We start from the raw sequence: 21821 nt of genomic DNA on the forward strand, positions 1-21821 counted from the left end.
CACGCGCTTACCTCAACCAATCGGCTTCGAAATTTTTTTCCCCCAGCGTTACCGTGGCCATGATGAACGCCAACAGCTGTAGCGTCCTTACTACAAAGCTTCTAGTGGAAACACGCGCTGTTTGCACCTGTGGCTAGCAGTAAGTTACACTTGTATATGTTGATATTAGGCATTCCCTTGTATACAAACAGTGCTGCAGAACCACCACCAGAGCCAAGATGGAGGCGTTGCAACCACCTTGCTCAACATGAATGCATAGATTGCTTGTTGAGCTACACCATAACCTACTGTGTCTTTACAATGCCTGCCCAGTCACCCTAAAATGTATGGGAAAGAACTCTGTTCCACACAAAATTTTCGTAGAAAGCTCTATGGACTCACCGACGATCCGCTGCGGCGGTCCCGCGTTCCCATAAGCATAACCTTGTCGTTGCTAGAGCATGGACAACTTTCGTTGTTTCCGCATGACATGCATTGAAATACAGTTCATGTGATTCTAATCGTACCCTCGTAAATTGTAACTTTTGAAACAGTCGGCGCCCTCTAAGAGACCGCCCTAATGACTATAGCTAGTCATTAAAATATATACAGGAGGCTATGGCTGCAGTCACACGGTCATTAGGCAAAGTCTAATAAGCTATTGCAATGTACTCCCATGCCAAGTGATAACAAAGATTATTCCCTGTTATGAAGACAGCTATTTATCTAGGAAAACACCTTGTTGTTTCATAATATGTTTTTTTTTTACCATGAATGCTTGCCCTGTCGAATTGTAGACAACATATTATGAGCAAACACAGTGTCTACTTCCAATGACTTGCTCATGTTTTTGATTCCTACAAGTGCCATGTAGTGCTTAGAGTTCACTTACAAGTTGCATAATTAAGCTGTTAAAAGTGATAATTCTCACAGTTAGGCACTCGCAGCATCTCATGCCCTCAACTGCATTTCATTTTCCACAACAGTAGGCACCATGTGTGTATCATGACATGTTAGTCAGTAGGTGAAGCTGCTAACATATTCGAGATACAACTCGAATGTCGAAAGTTGAATTCGACATAAAAATATCTTTGTTACATCCAACATTCGTTATAAACATACAGTCGTTTTATACGATAATTCGTTATATCTGTGATCATCATATCGAGGTTGGACTTATAATAAGGAGAAAGAAGGAAAAAACTGGCAGCTCCAGTAGCTAGCTGTGCCTTTTATCATAATGCTAGACTGTAGTCTGGCAACCTGGGCTTCTTCACTACAGATACTAGCGGGAATGTGAACACATAGCAACACCAAGCCACACTGGTGCGTTGAAGATCATCTTGTGTTTAAGTACTTCACGTGTGAAGGAGGGGGGGGATTTGTAAACTTCGCGCTTCTATTGCTTTTCTTCAAATTTACCTATCTTTGGCAATTTTGTAAAAACATTCAGGCACTAAATCATAATTCCGCTTCCAACAGTCTAACTTTCTCTCTGAAATGCAGCAGATTTCATTAAAATCGGCTGAGTGGTTATCTCAGAAAAGCTTTCCTGCGTTTTACATGCATTTGAATAGGCGGCGTCAGAGTTGGGCCCGAGCTAAAGTTTCCTCTTAAGCAAAACTACAGCTCTTTTTGGAGGTTAAGAATCTCAACAAAATCTGTATCATAAGTTCTCCTTGGCGGTTTGATACTAATGTGCGTCAAACAGCATGATAGACAGGTGTGTAGTTTTTTTAGCTGCCTTAATTTTGAAAGACTGCTGTGTGCCCTTCTGACATGCATTTTCTCAAATAGATTATTTCTGATGGTCGGGCTATGCTTGTTGTTCGTGTGATCAGCACAGGACAAGCAGCATTGGTGCCAACGTATTTTGCAGATGTCCTTAAACAAAGTGTTTAGGAGTCCTATTGCCATGGAAAACTTCAGGTAAAATGTACACAGCTATGTAAGCCTTCAAAGCAATCCTTCGGTTTTATTGCATCTGCAGAGAAGTCTTTTACAAAATGTGAATTTTTAAGATATGTAACAGCTGAACACCTTGTCCGAAGATGTTGCTACTGGCACTCTTATTCCTGGTGCCTGCCTGTTCTAACATCACCACTGTGATGAGCAGCAGCTCTCTGGGCTGCTCGGTGCATCTTACATATTGATGTTATTTATTTTTTGCTGTGTAAAATTGCTTCCACATTTTAACTGAAATTGAGCTTTCTTACAAGTGACAGAACTTTCCTTTAACCCTTTTCATGCCATTTTTTTTTTCTATTTTAGAAGACTACTGAAATTGTCCAGATCGTTTTTATGACTGATTCAATGTGAACAGGGTTCGTTCAGCATTTCATTTTTTTTAATTTTCTGTTGTCTGCTGCTGTCAGTTTTTTTCATGTTTTTGAGCTGCAGGTAGGCACTGCCACACAAACAGTCTATACAAGGCTATATGAAAACGATAAAATGACTGCCGCTTGTTGTGGCATTCAGATGACGAGAATGAAATATCTGGACGATGATACGGAAAGGGTTAGCATCACTGATGTGCAGTGTAGCAAAATAGAGAATGCATAGTGTGCCCATGTGTAGGTGACCTTACATATCTGTGAGGGCATCTGCTGCTATACTTAGTGGTATTGCAAACAAATTTGATGCACTTGCACACATTTTGCAGTCAGGATACGCGTGGACAAAATGGCATGCATACTAGTATTGTCTTTTTTTTTTCTTAAGAAGAGCCACATTTATTCCAAAAGGCAACATGTGAGGAGGAATAAGGGTTATCACAGTGCAGTTTTACGAAGACTAGAACTCTAACTTACTTCACGTATAATGCATTCAAAATTTTCATACAGTAGCACTGACAGGTCGAGCTTTTGTTAGTGACAACCACAATGCACATTATCTGAGAAATGCAAAGTGCTCATTATACCTGAAACCAGAAAATAGAAGGGTCAATTGTGTGAATATGAAAGAAAGGAGTCGGGCACAGCACACCACCACTGTAAGTCAACTGGCTTGCTCAAATGGAATGAGGGCACTGTATGTATGAATGGTTTGCATCTTTGAATTTGATTAGTAATGTGCGCAATAGTTTGGCAGCCAAGTCAAGTCATGCCAAGCAAGAACAGACCATGAACGCAAAAAAACGAGCCATCGTTGGTGCACATAGTGTGCCAGATTCACAATACGAATTTTTAACATTACCGGTACTGCTTATGACCATAAACAATTCTCACCCATACTCCTGGTTAATGTCACCAGCCTTGAATAATTTACTTACAAGTCGCAGTGGCTGTATTATTGACTAGCTTGGCATTAGCCATGATGAGAATGGTTGCGAAGAGCCCAGGCACACTCTCACATAAGGAATGTGTCGACCTCTTGACTAACAGCAAGTTCTGCTACATCAAAATTGTCAAATTATCTTTACGCATTCTAACATAACACTGCTGGATTTACGCTCCACTAGCGTGAAATTTAACAGAAGTAAGTCCGTTATGTATATATAGTCCCTTACAAGGATGACACAAGATACATACAGCACTGCACTTCAAGACTGTTGTCTGTGAATAGTTTTACACGCCTGAATTCCAAAAGTACTCTTTCAACAATGTTGAAATCTACTACTCTGTGCTTCATTTCTCTCATAGAGGAACAAGAAGACCAACACAAAACACCAAGTGATAGATACTGCAAGGAAAACATGTGAAATTGGCCCTAAAGAAATGCTTATCTCGCAACAATGCGCGCATTTTCTCTCGGTCACTGTGGAAGCTGAAGAACCCAAAGAGGCATTCTGATAATAAAGCAATTTTGCCTGTTCTGTCGCTAGTGTTGAGATTAAGACAAAAAGCTCAAAAACATTAAAAATCTTCTAATGTGTTGGCCACTTAACCGTATGTCGCCCAATTGACGAATCTCGCGACAAGTTGCACTGCATCCCTGCTGCCGAAATGGGTGCCTGTAGTGGCATTTCCTAGCACAGTCAAATGCAACTTCAAAGAGCATAGTTTATTTTGTAATAATTACAAACCAACATTGCCCTTGAGATAAGCACGACGGATGCCAGATACATCAATCATGTTTGCCTCCTGATGCTGCTTTAATGACTGCGAGGTTCAAATGTAAAATGAGACGCATGGTTCTGCTGCCTGAAGTTGGGTGCTGCTTCAAACTTACAAGCTTCCCTGTAGGTAAGACAGTTAAAGGGATGACATATTAAGTCAACCTAAAGGGATACATTTGTGCTCCAAGTCATCCAAAACGCCACTTTTGTTCAGAACAGAGCTTTCGTTAAATGAGAGAATGATGTAAACTTATGACAGGATTGGTGCCACTGCTGTGAAAATACAGCGACAGTTCCCATGACATAACATGCCCCATCAATAACTTGTCAGCCACCAATGATAATTTTTTAAAAGGTTCACACTTTCATTTTAACACGAAAGGAAATGCAGTTTGAGTAGATTTATCTGTTAGATTTTCCCACAAAAGATTGCGCTTAAGGTATGTCCTCATTTCGGTCTGTCAGTGCATATTAAGAACGGTGCCCTCTCTATGTGTAGGTTTCCGACTCAAAACAGCTCGTAGTGCCTGGCAGGGCACAGACTTCACAGTCACCTGGGCAGCTTCTTTGGAGAGCCTGCTTGTCTTGGGCGGTTTAAATTGTAGCACAAGCCCTTTAAAGAATTGGTGCCAAGCTGGCTTTCCCACAATGCAATGTTGCCAAAAATATATCTGCCAACACGTCGTTAAAAATGGGGATTACTGGGTAGCCGGTGCACGTTAAATATATGGTGGGAATGTATGATGATGGCACAAAAGCACAGACAATGTGCCATACATACATTAATTGGCATTATAGCTATGTGTTCGCTGCGATATATTTAGCAATGTGCATCGAGGAAAAGCTAGCTTGGCCCTATTTCTAAAAAGTCCATTGTGCAGTTAAATTTAGTTGCAAGAAGAACAAGAGATCTGAGGGGTTTGGATTTTGTCATTAATTGCAACCACACAAAGAAATAGACGATAGAGCCGTAGAAAGAATACAGGAGTCTAATTGTTGTCTTAACAATTGACAATTTAACAAATTAACAATTCATTACCCCTACACTTTCTCTTGCTTCAATGTCCTCTTCAGTTGTGATTTTCTGTGCAACCAATTCATTTCTTGAGATGAAACAAGTGTTGTGATGTTTCTATAAGGATAATGTAATTATCTGGGTTGATTCAATGTAAACCTTTACTGTCGCTGTCAGTCCTCAAAGGGACGGAAGTTCTGACTGCCCAAGAGCCTTATAGTATCATGTTCCGCTTGTAGTGTCAGACTCTTGTTCACCTGTTAGCGTGGGACATGGCACAGTGCACACAGGTTCAACTTGTGTGAGTGCCACTGTACAGAACACCATTTGTTATATGGACAAGCAACCACACGCCCTGTTGTTTCTTACTTTAAATTCTACGCAGCAGTGTTAGTAACCACTGTTATAGGTAACAACCGTTTTTTAATGCTGCGTTTTGCTGTGAAGCCGTTAGCGACTAAGCATTTATGAGGTCTCTGTGAATACTTGGTAAAGTTGTGCGCAATTTTTGCACGTATAGTTGTCAACTGTAGTGTATGCCTTGCGCCTATTGTGGCCGTCTTTTTCTTCCTTCTCAGATGTTGTACTGACTCCCGCAAGTATGTGCCAATCACACGAATAAAAAATGTTTTAGGCCACTTTCGGCAGCCTCGACTGTATATATAACAAAAGCCGGTGAGACCAGACAGGACAGTATGCAGCAGTCAAGTTTACTTTGCAAGAGTGCAGTGTCAGTTTCCTGTGCCATGGGTACTCCAGTGACAGTTGTGGAATGTGCAAGACTGTGGGTCATCAAGCAGAGGCATGCGAGAACATTTTAAGCATTTTTCGTTGTTCCACTTAAGAGGTAAGTTCACCAGAACATGTTGCATTTACCCCATAACAACAGAAACATCAAGCATACGAAAATGAAAAGTTCCATAGTTTAACATTATTAACAAAGAAAAGTAAAATATCTTAGCTGTTGCAGTTACCAAGAGTATATTCAAACAGTCAATGAAACTAACAGACAAGCAAATAAATAAATACATAGATAAATATCATCCTAGCAAACACATTTAGCAGATCATGAACTTTGTGGAGTGGAACCCTGATTATATGTCTTTCTCAGGACTGCAAAAAATTGTCGTAAAATACGGGCATCCTAAAATCTGAACAAAAATTATGCCTATAAGAACACTGTTTTTATAGCTCAACGTACGACCTCAACACACTCAGTGAAGGTCGTGGCGAGGTTTAAACTCTCGAAATCGTCGTCGGCGAAGCCTGCATTGGCTTTGAGTGTGCAGTTGATCGAGGTTGTTGCGTCGCCAACAGAGGAGGCAGTCTCTCGCTTGAAGCCAGAATGCTTGAATGAGTTGGCGACTGTGCTTTGTGACACTGCATTCCACGAACTGGCGATGAAATGCATGGCGTCGAGCACAAACCTTTTCTTCTGGCTCATTGCGCTCCATAGATTGCCAGCTGACGTTGCACTAAATGCTACCTGTAGCCTTATATAAACGCAACGCTTATATTTCTCAGGCTGGACATATTTGGTGGGTGGCACAGTGCTTTGTTCATGAAACGCAGTATCTTCCTGGCCTTAGCCCCAATTTCGTTGTCGAGCTGCTGCAAAAAATTGGTGAAGAGCGAGGACATCATCCACCCCTTTTTATTAAAGTCATAGCTGCACGGCAGCGTCTTCAAGCAGTTCTTACAGCACGCCATTGACACCAAGCATGCCAACTTGCCTGTGACGAGCACGGGCAGCTTGTCAGAACTGTCCTTGTTAGCACAGAATAGTGGCGTCAAATGCTCATTACTCCGCTTGCTACCATGACAGCTGTCACCCTTAAACACAAGGGTTTGCTCGGGCTGCATGTGGTAAAAAATGACGCCCTCATCAGCGTTGAAAACGTCGCAAGGCTTGTATGCCCCAATCATCTCTGGCAGCAACTGCATCCACTGGTTTGCCGTCGAAACGCTCTCAGAGGGTGCTTTCTCCGCAGGAGCGGCTATAAACAGTCCTGTTTTGTTATTTAAGACGATCCAGCTGCCCGTTTGATGCCTGGAAGTCATCAATACTCCGACACAATGCGACAAGGTCTGCTTTTTCTCTGAGAATGGAGGCATCAAGATTGATTGCAGAGCTCTGTGCTCGATACAGCCACTTAACAAGTACCTTTTCCAACTTCTCGTGTTGACCTTCTTTTGCCGCCTTCCGCTCCAGCCCAAACTTGTTTGCATTCTGCAATATCGTTGCTTTGTTCGCCAGAATCGTCTTAAGCAAAGATTCAGGTATCTTCACATCCCTGGCAATGCTAGCTTTCATGGCTTCGATGCTGCTTTTCTGCCTTCTCGATGATATTCAGCTTATAGCCGAGCAACAGAACTGTTGGCTTTTAGGCATCATGCGTCGCCATTGCTCGACACAACCCAAAACTTCTCGACTGGACGCTGTTCGCTACGATGACGATGAAGAACACATGCGAAAACCTAAGCCTCTCGGCGCAACCTTTTTGACGATCTGTTGCTGTGAGAGTGGGAACTTGGAAGGAGAGAAATGCTTCTCCGGGGGTGTGACGAGAAGCGATGCCAGCGAGAAGAGAGGGAGAAAGTGATTGTGGAGAAGAAAAGGCGCTAGTATTTCAGCATAGCAGGCGGCACAGGTGGCTGCTGAGGGAGGAAGAGAAATTAATGACTGAGACGAGGCAGGGAAGAAAGCTGCACCGGAGCAAACCGGTCAAGCGGGGTCAAGCGCTCCGCATGCGAGGGTCCTGAAGGAGAGACGGTGCGAGGAAAGAGGCCCATGGGTCATCGTATAATGCGAGTCAGGTGTAAAATTGCATCTCATAACTGCAGTTTTTAGTGCAATGCTTCTAGGGGGACTTCGCCAAGACTGCGCTAATCCGTCGCAAAACTGGGGTACGTGTAACAGGGGTTCCACTTTATGGCAGCAGGAGATAAATACAGAAATTATTACACTCAAAAGAACTGCACAGTTCTTCTGAATTTTCAGCTGCTTTAAGACTGAAGATTTGTGCGTAAATTGAGTACACAAATCCAGTTTTACACTGCACTGGTTTTAAATAGTGCCAGCACGTGTGAGTGCCTTGTGCCTTGGCTCTTCGGTTCTACCGGTGCATAGCTAGACAGTGTGGCAGCAAGCATGGTGCCAACCAGTCGTCGAGTCCAATGTGAAAAGACCGACAGGTGGCGGCAGCAAGGAAGGCAACAAAAGTTGTCACTGAATGATTATTTGATAAAATTGATCGATTCTGAGCAAGCAACTGATTGCAAGTTTTAACACCCCAAGGCAATAGGTGCTGCGATGGACATCACGGGCTCCGGATTGATTTCCATCAGCTGGGCTTCTTCAATGTGCATCTAGAGCTATACACAAGAGCAGTTTTCGATTCTGCCCCCCATCACAGTGTGGTCGCAGTGACTGGGAATAGAAACAACGACCTGTGAGCTCAGCAGCAAGATTCCATGACCGCTGAGTCACCCCGCGACTGGTACTGGTCACTGGTGCTGGTCCACTGGCCCGGGTCTACTGGCCCTGGTCCATTAGCCCAGCCCAGTAGTTACACTACTCCTACCCAAACTTTAGGCTCCAGCATCCTCGAGTTTTGTTCTGCAGAATGGGCAGGCATTGGTCTGGAGGGTGTGCATCTCGAAGTCATCGCCGTGAAACACCTGCAACAGCAAGGATGTTCCAATAAGCTTCAAAACAATTATAGATTGTCTCTGTTCTTTTTTTTTTCACTGAGCTGCGCTTTCGTAGCAAAACCATAGCACCAAAAGCACTATGCTAAAATGGCAGCACTAAATCGGGCGGATGCACGTTGTCACACCACGGCACTGCAATGGCACGAGGGTGATGCACGATACTTGTCAAGGAAAGAATGGTGATGGTAGGCACCATGTATAAATACATTTAAGGACTCTATACCCCTTGAATCATAATCGCACGTACCGATAACGGAGGATTAGAAAACAAATGGGTTCATATGACGTCATTGGTTCCAAAATCGTTGGCCAAATATAAAAAATATAAGATATAAAAAAAAGTTGTTATTATCATGTGCTATTTCATTAAGATAAAATAACATAGATATTAAACAACATTCTATCCTGAAATTCTATCTAGAGATTGAATGTTTCATTATACAGAACTGACTGGCACTATTTTGTTTGGTCAGCACACCGGACTAATATGGCTAATACAATATCATACAGTATAGACCACTTATAACGTAACCACTTATAGTGCAGGACCGGATATAGTGCGGTCTTTTCAGACTCCCGTTAATTTTCCCATAGCACCCCATGTATACACGTATCGCTTATAGTGCAGTTGCAGGAAACGAAATACCGGTTACAGTGCGGCTGCCTGGGAGTACGGAAGTCAGCGGAGACGGCGAACGTTCCCCTCAAACAGGCGCCCCAAGGAATGCTCGAGCAAGAAACAGAGACGAAGTGGAGGAGAAGGGCACATGGTGCGAACGAACAGCCAGTGAGGCTGAAACCAGAATCTTGAGTGCGAGTCGTGAAATATCACGGCGCGCATAGCGAGCGAGGGCCACGAAACTGCAAACACCGGCCAACGCTCACTTCACGATAACGGCAGTAAATGAAACTTCAGGGAGCGGGCAGATGGCACGGCATGGAGAAGGGCGCACGCGGAGACCGTGGAATGTGAGGGAGGAGGACGGCAGGGAAGCGAATTTCGCCTCGGCAACTCCGCTGCTTCGGTGGCTCCCCTCGCCCTCCCTCGTAGCTCCCTCACTTTCGACTGTCACCGTGTGCGCCCGCCGCCGCTCCAGCTGGCCCGGCGCCAGCTCCCCGAAGTTTCGTTTTCTGCCGTTATCGGGAAGCGGGCGTTTGCTGACGTGGGCAGTTTCGTTGGCCGGCCTGGGACAGCACCGCTGCTTCCCTCTGCGCCGTAGCCACGGCGTGCAAGGTCAACACATGACAAGAAAGTAGAAGAAGCATAAAGGAGAAACAAGGGTTCACTGCCATTTTCTACGCGTGGTTATGGTAGTGTGGCTGAGACGTTGGCATGTACACGCATGTTCCGGCGCAACGCAGAATCGGCGACCTTGCCATATGAGAGAGGGTCAAATGCCACCGTGTTTTCTTTTTCTTTCTTTCTTTTTTTTTTGTTTAGTTCGCGCGCGACATTGAGGGGTCTCTTTTAAGCTTTTACTCTATGGCGGTGCCGGAGCAATGCAGGTCAGAGGTGCCGCCGCGTGATTTGGTTCAAATTAACGAGATTCGACTGTAAATTGAATGCAAACATTCTAGCTGCATTCCTCGACTGTCGCATACGCGTGGCGGCTCGGTGCACATGTTTTGCATATGTGGGGGCCTTGAAAATTGTTGCTTTGGTTATAGTGCGGTACCGCTTATAGTGCGGATATTCGCGACTCCGGCGACTTATGTTATAAGCGGTCTACACTGTAGTTGGTACTTTCATCTGGTGCACATATAATACTGATAAGACTTCCGTTAATTTGACTCCGGTTAATTCGATTTTTTTTCAGCTCATTCAATCCCGACCAAAGGTTCCAGCAGGCACCCATACTTACATTATTCTGATATCAAAATTGGCCTTCGCCGAATAATTCGAAATGAACTAATCAGCTTCGCAGCAATACAGCTGTGTTAGGAGGTGAAGCATACCACGAACTGGAAGGGGCCACTGTCACGGGACATAGTACGCGTTGCTTAACTACACACGCGAGCACGCGCTGTCTTCAGTCATAGTACAAGCACAAAGACACCTAATAAGCATACTGGCAGCCATTCAGAGCTCCTTCTGACGCTTCTGTGACGACTTGAGCCCTTGTTTCGCCCACCATGCGTGTTTGGTATGTGAGACCGATAACGGGTCCTAGCATGCGATCCTTAATTATATGCGCACGTGCGCTTTGCATCCAGAAGCGGAGGAATATCATCTGTGTTTTGGGAAAGCTAGCAAAAAGGAAGGCGATTAAACGAAAAAACTCCGAAAGTCGAGAGAATGTTTGGGGGGTCAACAAAAGAGTGGGGGTCTACCTAAATATCTGATGGTCTGCCAATAAATTTATTAGGCATCTCGGTGCTTGTCGTACTGCGACTGGAGGCGGCGTATGTGCGTGTGTAAAATTCAGGAACACGTGCTACGTCCTGTAACTGCCGGTACCTTCCCCCCACTTGGTATTCTTCACCGCATAACGGGGCTGTATTGTGGCGAAGCGAAATTTAAAGGCAAATACTGCCAAGTGAATTGGCGGAGTGTGTTGGAGTTTTTTTCTGTCTTTGTTTAGTTCGACCCGCTGGATATTTCGACCAGTTTCATCTGTCCCGTCAGGGTCGAATTAACGGAAGTTGACTGCATATCCACAAATTTATTTGACAAGATACCAATCCAGCAGCAAGCAATGCCAAACCATGGGGAGCTTTGCCTAAAAACAAGGGCTTCTCACCTTGGCGCAACTTGGGCATGACACGACGACGACGTCTGGAACAACATTCCGGTAGAAGCGGCGGCGCAGGGGTGCGGGCTGCTGGCAGACGACAACATCACGAGGTCCAAGCGCGGCGAGTGCTTCACGATCCAGAATTACTGGCAGGCCACCAGCCCCTTCTCCTGGGTCCTAGGAGAAAAACCGTGCACAAAACACATGAATGCAGGCAGTACTGGGCCAGTATTTCTGAGTGATCACTTCCATGTGATTTTGCATGAATCGGCACTGGACGTGTCAGCCATACATTGACAAGATTGCCCTTGTATTTACACGAATATAATGCGCTGTGTCTTCACTCCCTTCTGTCGTCCTACATGCTCTATTGTGCTTAACCTCACGTTATGCAGTACCAACTAGCCCACCAGTCTATTCACTTACACAAGAACTTTTGGTGGCTTAAACCCCACACACGCACACACATGTGCACGCACATGCACACACAAACACACGCATATGAATTTGTTAGTTACAACCATGTTAAGCCAACAGATATTCAAGCCAAGGGAAACAGACGGGAATTATTGTGACTTACGAATGCCTTTATACATTCATATGTAGAAGTTTTAAGGTAAAGGGACATGAAAGTGGAAGAAAAAACAACTTGGTGCCAGTGGGAGCCTGACCCACCTCCTCCAGTTGTTCTTTCATCCACTTCCATTTTTCCTTGACCTTATCATTTCTACAGTTAAAATTAAAACAACATTGTGGATGGAGCATGTGGGTGTGGCTCCTACCGGCGACAGATTGTTATTTTGTCTTTTTTTATTTCCCTTTGCCTTTTCATTTCTACATTTCAATTAAAACAAAACACAATTTCCCCTACGCTTTCCTTAGCTTTAAATTATATATATATATATATGTTTCATAGCACATACATACCAACTTCTGTTTGCAGCGTGGTTTTGAATATAATGTGAGGTACTTTTGCAATGTTGTTTCAATACCAAGCTAACAACAATTTTCTAGAGTTTATTATTAAAGGGGGCTTGGAGGCTTGCAGCTGCAATTTCACACTAGGATACAAGCCGGCTCCACTACGCACACAGAGCTCACCTCCAAGTTTGAAAGTTGGAAGGCAAAAGGGTCTTCATCCGTAGCGTCACTGTGGTTGATCTGCAGCGCCTCATAGCCTATTTGGGAGATGGTAAAGGAACACATTAGAAGCTCGGCCTTTTATCAAACTTGCCACAATGGTATTTATACGAACACCTGACTATGTCAGCAGCCATTTCCGCTGCTGAACTATATTTACAATAAGTAGACACAATAAAAGGTGAGCATTTTGATGCTTGCCTGGCAACATTATGCGTAACAATAATAATTAGTAGAAACAATTCATTTTCAGGTGTGTAGCACAATATAGTACTCGGAATGTGTTGCTATAAGCACTATACTGTGTGCCTATAGCACTACAGAAAGCATTGACACATGTATTACCATTGGTACATTACCACAATACTGGAGATATGCATATATGTATATATATACACAAAAAGAACATGACATTCCTAGCTGTGCAATATGTTCAATCAAAATGGTAGAATTCATGCTGCATTGAATAACTATGTTTAATTTATTTGCTGGTACAAAGGTGCTAGTAGACACATTTACTTCCATGTAGGTATTCCTGGCTTTTTTTTTTCCCCAAGTAAGAGAGATGCAGTACAAACATGCTCTGAACAAATTATAGTTGAACACAGTGCCAAAAGATCTCGCCTTAAGTGCTGTCAATTCTACCTATGGCTGCGATATCATAGTAGCATGCAGGAATATTAACAATTGCGAAATATGACGATAAAAAAGAATCCTGATCGTATTGCACTGTCATCAAGGCTGTGACTGCCTTGATGCAATGAACTGTGACTATGCCAAGGTATTTCGGTGTCTGTGGTCAGTTAGCAACACAACAATATGACCAGATAATCTGCACCATGGTCACCATCTGAGGGCGTTGTGTGGAACAGCTGAGAAATAGTCACACCAAGAGCCCAGCATTTTAAAGGGAGTACAATACACTGAGAGATAGAACCTGCCAGACTGGCTTAAGAATGCTTGCACAAGACATAAAACAAACTTGTACGATGACCACCTTGTATTGCACAGCCTCACAAGAAAGCTTCAGAAAGAATGTGAACTAAAACTTCAAAGAAACGAAATCTCACAAGCCCTTGAGAAAGAACGCCGACATTTCTGTGGGAAGTAAAAGTTCACATATTCTTTTTCGCTATGATGGCATTTCTGAGAAGGCAAATCATTCTGTCAGATAACTTTAGTAGCCCTTCTGAATTGCATTGGGACATTAAACCACACCAATCGACCAAATGAGACTACCTGAAAAGGTGAATTTTTTCAAGGGCAGGAAAGAGTTTGTTAACGATTTGCTGCTTACACCAGTTCAACTTGCAAAGTGCACGTCACTCTTGCGTACCATTGATGATCTGGCGGCTTGGTGACTCTGGCCGGCTTTTCTTCTGTTCCTTTGTCACCCTGGTCTTGCCTTCGAGGATCTCCAACGCTTCTGTGTCAGTGATACCCTCGGCCAGTTTGAATTCCACCAAGGGAAGGACCTCTGTCCACGGGGCAGGTAAGGGCGGACATAAAGAAGAAATTATCAGAATGTGCCCCACGAGGTCGGTAAGCATCCCTACAACACTCATTTGGTTCAAGAGTGTTGCTTAATTCTTGGGCGTGTTGGCATGAATCCATGCTTAAAACAAAACAGCGAAAAAACATGGGGACATAGAAAAGAAGTGGACAGGATTCCGGTTGATGAACTTGCAACAAAAAATTTAATCTGGAAGCAGTAAGCATATGTACACTCGGCCACAAAATATTGCGGGGCACGCGTGCGCATGGCGAAACCGTCCTCCTCACCTACTGGCGCCGCACCCCTGGTGTTGAGACCGACGCTTGTGTGCATGCGCGTCCCTCCGTTACTGCAAGCGTGCATGTTTCTGCGCTTCTTCCTTGTGCGCCGGCGATATCCGAGTGCAGCCCCAAGGGGCCCCTCTTGCGATTGGTGCTGTGGCAGCTTCGATGGGCAAAATTTAGTTGATATAACGGCAATAAAAAGTTCATTTTCATCTTGCCCGGCTCTTTCTATAGAGCGCCGTTTCTGCCACACTCTTCTGTGGGAGAACGTCCCGTTCGTTAAAAGAAATAAGGAACGATCATTGGTGACGAAAAGGCGCCGTGCAGAAAGAAAACAAGACTTGTTGCGTTCGCAACCGGCGATATGCATCCATACTCGTGACTCGACGAAGAGCGACTGGTGTGGCACGCGCCAGCTCACGCTTCACATAGTTTTGCCCGTCGAAGCCGCCACAGCGCCAATCACAAGTAGGGCCCCTCGCGGCTGCACTTGGATATCGCCGGCGCGCAAGAAAGAAGTGCAGAAACATGCACGTTTGCAGTCACGGAGGGACGTGCATGCGCGCAAGCGTCGGTCTCGACACCAGGGGTGCGGCGCCAGTAGGCGAGGAGGACCGTTTCACCACACGCTCGCGTGCCCCGCAATATTTTGTGGCCGAGCGTACACTCATGATATCTCACATAAAAAACTAGCTTGAACATGGCAGGTCTACAGAAAACACATTCATTGTGACAAGCACTCTGAGAACACCTTCGCAGTAGACATGTGCTGGCCAAGTTATGTCAGACATCACGAGTGCATATATACGTCAGCTGTTTCCAGACTAAACGTTTTGTTGCGAGTTCACCATCTGTGCTATCTACTTTTTTTTCTACGTCCTTGTTTCTTTTTGCACTGTTTTGCTCTTAAGCATAGCTTCCTCAGCCGCATCCACAAGCAGCTACTTTTACCATCTTGGTTATTGCATTGTAGATTCTTAATAAATCCTCAATGCAATAACTGCAACCTGATACAAACATTAGGACATGCTTTACTGGAATGCCCAGCTCATAGACTTGAAAGAACTAGACATCTTGAACTGAAATTCCTAAGAACCATTAACACTGGGAACCATAAAACGTCCTATGATGTGCCCTTCAGAAAATACAATAAAATATACACATCAAGGTTCACATTTAGCATTCTCATTATTTTTGACATTGGGCTTCATTGACAAGCTTCAGAAGACGTTTATATGCCCCACCTTTTGTTATTGTTTTTACCTTTTCTCTTTTTACTTCTTATACTTGACACCTGTCACAACAGATGCCTGGTTGCACTCTGTGTCATATTGTCCCCCACAAGTGCATCACATTGGGTTTTTCATTTAATACCTCTAGTACTTCCCATGCAGTCTGTTTATACCCTGTGCACGGTTGATACAACATGTTGAATATTTGTACACTCCGATTTTATACTATCTCAGACACTTGCAGTTGTTAAATACCTCTGATGGGCCCTGCCGCCTGGTATTTAATCTACTGTAAGCCCTGCAGTACAATACAAGGTTGGACAAACTGGCATAAAATTACACAGTGCAGCACACAAATTAGTGCCAACAAAACACACCAACTAGTGATGTAGTACTGCGGACGGAGAACGGCAAAATGTGCAAATACAGTAGAACCTCGTTCAGTACAGTTTGGAAAAATACAGGAGAAAAAAAAAAACATACTAACTGGGAGAACCTACGATTAGAAGTCACTAAAAAATTTTGCAGACTCAACTGTACTAGACACCTACAAAGCATTGCACGAATCAATGCAGCACAAGACGACGCGTGTTGTCGTTTTGGCGGCTTCGGCGAGCTTACAGTTGTGCTCCTCAAGTTCAGCCAGGGTCAGTAGCTGCTTCGGGCAGGGCATAGTTGTGGGAAGTTTCGCCTCTTGCCCACTTGGTGAGAGTTGTTGTGGAACACGTGATCACGTCACACGAGTGGGTGAGTACTACAGGGAAGCAGCTGCGGTTAGCGGTTGTTCTTGATCGCTCGCATCTCGTGCTTTTTTTTTTTTTGTTCACATGTGATCTAGCGACTGGAAAACGTACCATGCCAATGCAGTTTGATGATGTACTGAACGTTGGTGCTGAAAGATTGTGTTCTTTGGGAACATATTAGACAGCAAAAAAGAAGCGTAACTAGATTGACCCTTGGGTCATTGTTTGTGTTCTCGGTCACAGAATTGTACGAAGTGGGATTATATCAACAAGGTTATACTGTAGTTGGAACTCAATTAGCTTTAAAAATTTTAAAAGTGCTGGGCATAGGTGCTCGCAAAGGTGGGGGCAATGATGCAATGGCCGTTCTGATCTCGCTAAGTTGGGCCCAGATTTTGCTCATAGTGTGCAGCCATTTGTAAAACTAGCAGATTATCCTAAAATACAGGTAACTTGGAAACATTTCCTGTGTCTTGTGGCCAGAGTTAATAGAGTTAATGGGGCCAAATAGCATGCAAAACTTAATTATAAGTTAAGTACTCTTAAGTGACCCAATTTGACATGTTTAGCTAATGTGCAGCTCACTAGTATGAAACTAACGCAGCAGATAACTGGTTGCCTATTAGACTAACAGCAATAATGCCAAGCAAAGGGAAATGCAGTCAAGGCTGAAGGATTGGGTGATGCAATGCGATTAAAAAGGTATGCAGGCAAAGGATGATGTCAGCTGCTGCAAAACATGGCTAATTGGAAATCGATGGGAGAGGCTTTCGTCCTGCTGTGGACATCACATAGGATTATGAAGATGATGAGTACGGAACTAAAGAAAGCTTGCCATGGGTTAGCACCCTCTCACAGACACCTAATGGTACCACCTGTGCACCCCTACACCGATGGGTGCTATGTATTAACAAGTCAAAACACATAACCAGTGCAGTGGCATACCTGCCAACCCATGAACTTGGAAATTAGTAAATCATACTCAGGATACAATAGGGGCGGGGGTATAGCACACAATTTTTTTGAAAGCTTGCCCTGAGCACGTACACCTTTAGTTGATGTATACATACGAACTGTATTAAAGATGATTTACCTTTAGACGCAACACACAAACTGCAGCAAACTTGTAAAAGCAGAGACTGACAAGCAACACAATGTTTTTATTCGGTTGCAGTGACTTTTTCAGCAATTTTGCTGTCGCCAGTTTCGCTTGCTCTAGGAATTATCTAAATAAACTTACTCGGAGCAAGTGCCCCTCTTGTGTCCTTTCAGAATCAGAAGACATCTGAGTGACAAGTGAAACTCCAGGTGCATTCAGCATTACTGTGATGAAGTGACAGGATTCCCTACATCATCATTGCGATCCTGTGTTATCTCGGCAGTCCATCCACACTTTGAATCTTTCCAAATTGTGTACACTGTATGAGCCCACTGTACGTCCTGCTGTTGTGCCCACAATGTGGCGCATCCTGGTTCCTTCAATATGCCCAACAAAGGTTTATGAGTTTGCAAGTTAACTAACATAAGTTAAACTCAAGTTTCCCAAAACTTGGTGTAGCATTTGTAAAATCGTACGATGAACCCAAATTCGCAAGCTCTATGGAAAATTCGGCATAGTTGGTGGGTATGCAGTGGCTTCACTGTATTTTGAAAGCTTCGGTAACGACAGTGCTTAGAGCTTGTGTGCCTACCGAATGCAATGAAGGAGTGGACAAACGGCTGGTTACAGTTCACGCAGCAACGACCACGTGGGTTGATGAGTGGATTGGTCGAGGAACAGCGATAGCACAGTGGCAGCAGGTCCTGCATTGAAGGGGGAGGAGGAAAGAGAAAGACAGAAGGCTGGGAGGTTAACCAGCATAACGTCCGGTTGGCTACCCTACACCGGGGGAATGGGAAAGGGGAACACAAAGATGACATGGAGAGAGAGGAGGGAAGGAAAGAAGGAAATTAGTGGTGAGTTCGCTGATGCGTGTGATATTGCACTAATAGCCACAGACGTTCACACAAGCCCATCGTCCTCAAGACGCAGTATCAGTCAGAGGGGCTGGCCAGATTCAGGAAAGTAACCACTTGAGCATGAACTCACAGGTGTCCATTCAGTGTTGCCAACTATAAATTTAAAAACGCCTGCTAGTCGATACCCCCCGAAACTCATAAACCTGCAATACGAGCACCCACAGTCTGCTAAAAACTGATAAATGCAGACAACAATCAGAATCCACATTTGAAATATGTTTTATTGTGTCTACGTAAAACACAGTTGAAAAAATAAAGTTAAACTTGACAGAAAGCTGGTGTCTTTTCATCCATAATGGAATAAAACATATAATTATCAATGTTATTAAGCAATTTCTTGTGTGACTGCTAAGTGCGGAAACGTAATACGAAGCGAAACTAAAAAAAAAAAGATGCTTCCATGAACCACAATCACTGGCCAGAAAACAGCTTGAACTACCACGTAGTGATTAAAATGAAAAAAAAAAAAAAGTTGTCTGACGTCACCTGGAGCTTTCACCGGAGCCATTTCTTGAGGCAAAATCCCCCCAATTGTGTCTGTAAAATTTGGTGAAACTGCTAGGGATATATAGTTCACAGGAGGTATTTATGGAGGAAAAAGGCACACTGTTTGATAGATGATGATGATATTCGGAACTCTCAGCTTCCTAGGCACATGACTAAGCTGCACATTTGTGACACGTGAAGCACAAATACCACCGAAAAGGAAATCAACATTTCATGAAAACAACTAAAAACCAACCGACCGTCCACAAGAGAACACGTTTTCCCGCTAGGCAGCACGTTTTATCAGGAAAACCGCTAAACTGGATACACTGGTCGAAATTCCTGGTTGCCATGGCTGCAGTTCTGATGAGGGCGGAATGCAAGGATGCTTGTGTACTGAGATTTGGTGCCTGTTAAAGAACCCCAAATAGTTTAAATTGAGCCAGGGCCCTGGTTGAAGGAGTATTGACCTGACAATTCCAACTTGTCATTTTTTACATTAAGTGAAGATCCTGGACCTCAAAAGATTCCCAAAATTAATGACAAGCCTCAGAGATTCCTACATAATCTACTATAAAAACCTTTTAGGAACCAATTTCAGTTTTATTTCTGACCAGGTCAATGTGTTGTGTTGTCACGATGCAGAAGGTGGCCACGCGGGAGCAGGACATCATGACATTCTTGCACTTGCTCTGACACGCTTGATCGTCTGCTGTGGTGCAATTCACTGTACGGCCTGATGTAGCAGCATAGCAGGGAACCAAGGAAGCTGGAGTGAATGACACATCACAATGTCCTGCTCCCATGTGACCATGCACTTTGGTCACATGGGAGCAGCATTTCTTTGTGTCATGATGTCATGGCACAAAGAACTTCTGCGAAATGAAACAATTTAGTTCGTAGCAGAGAAATTATAGTAAATTATTTAGGGCACTGTGAGGTTTGCCAGCATTTCTTCTGAGATGTTGAGTTGCAGTTCCTTCACTTGATGCGAAAAAATTTGACTAATTTTTGTTGTTAAATACCCACAAATCTACAGACGAATAAATCAATCCCAGACTGCATGTTCACTAGTAGAACTCTACAGATACTGAGCCACCAACACAGGCTTCACCATCTTACGTTAACAACTGCAACTAGAACAATACTAACAAATGCTTTCAAGTTGCATGAGCTATTACAGTACAACTCACTGTGATGACAACTTAGTAATACTTGGTGTCATGTGATGGGCTTGGTTATTGGGCTATAGAAGTACCAGTGTCGACAAATGATACACAAAGAGGGCAATACACACATGAATTTCATGTGAAGTGTCCTTTTGCAGTCACATAGAAAATGTATTGACTCACGACACTGTGCCTGAAATTTTCAAAAAATTCTGGCTAGATTGATTTCTTTTTTCTAGAAATATGATACCACATCACGTTTCCACTATCACTGGCACATGGGCTGTTGCCTTTATAGTTGGCATTGCTGTGCATGCACTTAACGTGCTGTGCTGTGAGGACAGACAACACTACTTTGAATTTCCCAGTAAACGTTTAACTACCATTTCACAGTCACATTCTCAAGACGAAAAGTCCCACCTATGTAGGTAGAAATTACCAGCAAACCTTGAGCGACGTTTATACATTTTTTACTCGCACCAGTACCCGGCAAAACAGGTGCGTCTTTCAGTGCAGACTGACCTGGGCGTCACTGAAGGGCTTTGATCGAACTGTCAGTGCAGCAAGGTCCAGCGTGTCCCGGAACCGGATGGTGGCCACGTGGATGTTACTGGAGGGAGGAAGCGCGCCTTCCGTTGCGCTCGAGGCACCGGCGAGGGAGCAAAGGGCGGTGGAGTAGCGGGCGGCGTTGTACTGTACTCTGGCATCAACTGCGTACTGCTCGGCGGCACGCGGTCGCGCGGGCCGTATCTTGAAAGCGATCTGCGTTGGGGCAGTCTAGCGGTGTAGGTGCGCATCGGCGGCTCGTAGCTTTGTGTGTGCTGTGTGTTCTCGGTGCTCAGTTTGCGTTAAAGCGATAGACAACAGCACGAAGGTCACTTCGCTCGCTTCTGCAGGGGCGCTTCCAGACGCCGCCAGCGTTTGACAGCGCGTGTCCGCGCTCATCGAGTGTGGTGTGTCACAGCGTCTGCCAGCACGTCGGCAACATCAACTGGAAAAGGAGAGTACTGGCTTGGCAGGCTAGGCCAGCTGCAGCAAGCGGCAGGATCAAAGTTGAATGAAGGGAGGTGGAAAAGTCACGGCCGCGGCGGCAAGATCGCCAGGTCGAGGGATGCAGACGTTACGGCTCTGCTTTGACAGTGCGTAGAGCACACCGCTGCGGTGCACATGCGTTAAGGGTGCAAATCACACCGCACTTCTGTGCCTTACCAAAGATGTTTCTCCTGACCCACGAAACAGGCACACAGTTTTTCTATTAGTCTATTGTGCAGGAACTAGAGAAAAAATTATGCAGCACATGCTGGAAGTTAAGTGAAGGGAAGCTCGCAACAGCTTGCGCCGAGCTGTTGCCTTTGTTTTCTTTCTCGCAGTGCACAATTTCGCGCGCTCTGCACGAGAACACCTGATTAGCGGTATAAGTCAGTGCCACAGTCACGAGCGCTGAGGCACGTGCAAGTGGATCAAAGAGCACAATCGCGCATTAGAACCCGGTAGAAAATGGCAGATAGTTTCGTTTTCTGCACGCGCGACTGCACGACATGGGAACAAGCAGACGAAACGGAAGTATGCCCCTCTTGCTATGGCACGGAGTAAAACAAAAACTCGCAGACGTTCAGTTTGTAGGTTTTATTATTTCTATAACCCTTAAATTGTCTATTGAAGAACAGATCAAACAAATAACTGATGTTGCCTTGAATAATTCTCGAGGTCACGTGTCAGTGTGAGTGACGTCACAGCACTGCAATTTACATAG

General features: G+C 44.4%; 1 protein-coding gene across 1 annotated transcript in view; it reads right to left on the bottom strand.

The window, feature by feature from the left end:
• Positions 1-8496: 8496 nt before the first annotated feature.
• LOC119466336 (intraflagellar transport protein 122 homolog) overlaps positions 8497-21821 on the bottom strand; it is a 65874-nt gene continuing 52549 nt past the window's right edge. The window contains 7 exon segments of the mRNA XM_037726846.2: positions 8497-8732; positions 11507-11677; positions 12602-12678; positions 13977-14117; positions 18086-18197; positions 20591-20720; positions 21186-21224. Of these exon segments, the coding sequence (XP_037582774.1) occupies positions 8643-8732; positions 11507-11677; positions 12602-12678; positions 13977-14117; positions 18086-18197; positions 20591-20720; positions 21186-21224 (760 nt within the window). The 3' untranslated portion in view covers positions 8497-8642.

The sequence above is a fragment of the Dermacentor silvarum genome, chromosome 10 (assembly GCF_013339745.2).
Source record: "Dermacentor silvarum isolate Dsil-2018 chromosome 10, BIME_Dsil_1.4, whole genome shotgun sequence".
Taxonomy (NCBI): domain Eukaryota; kingdom Metazoa; phylum Arthropoda; class Arachnida; order Ixodida; family Ixodidae; genus Dermacentor; species Dermacentor silvarum.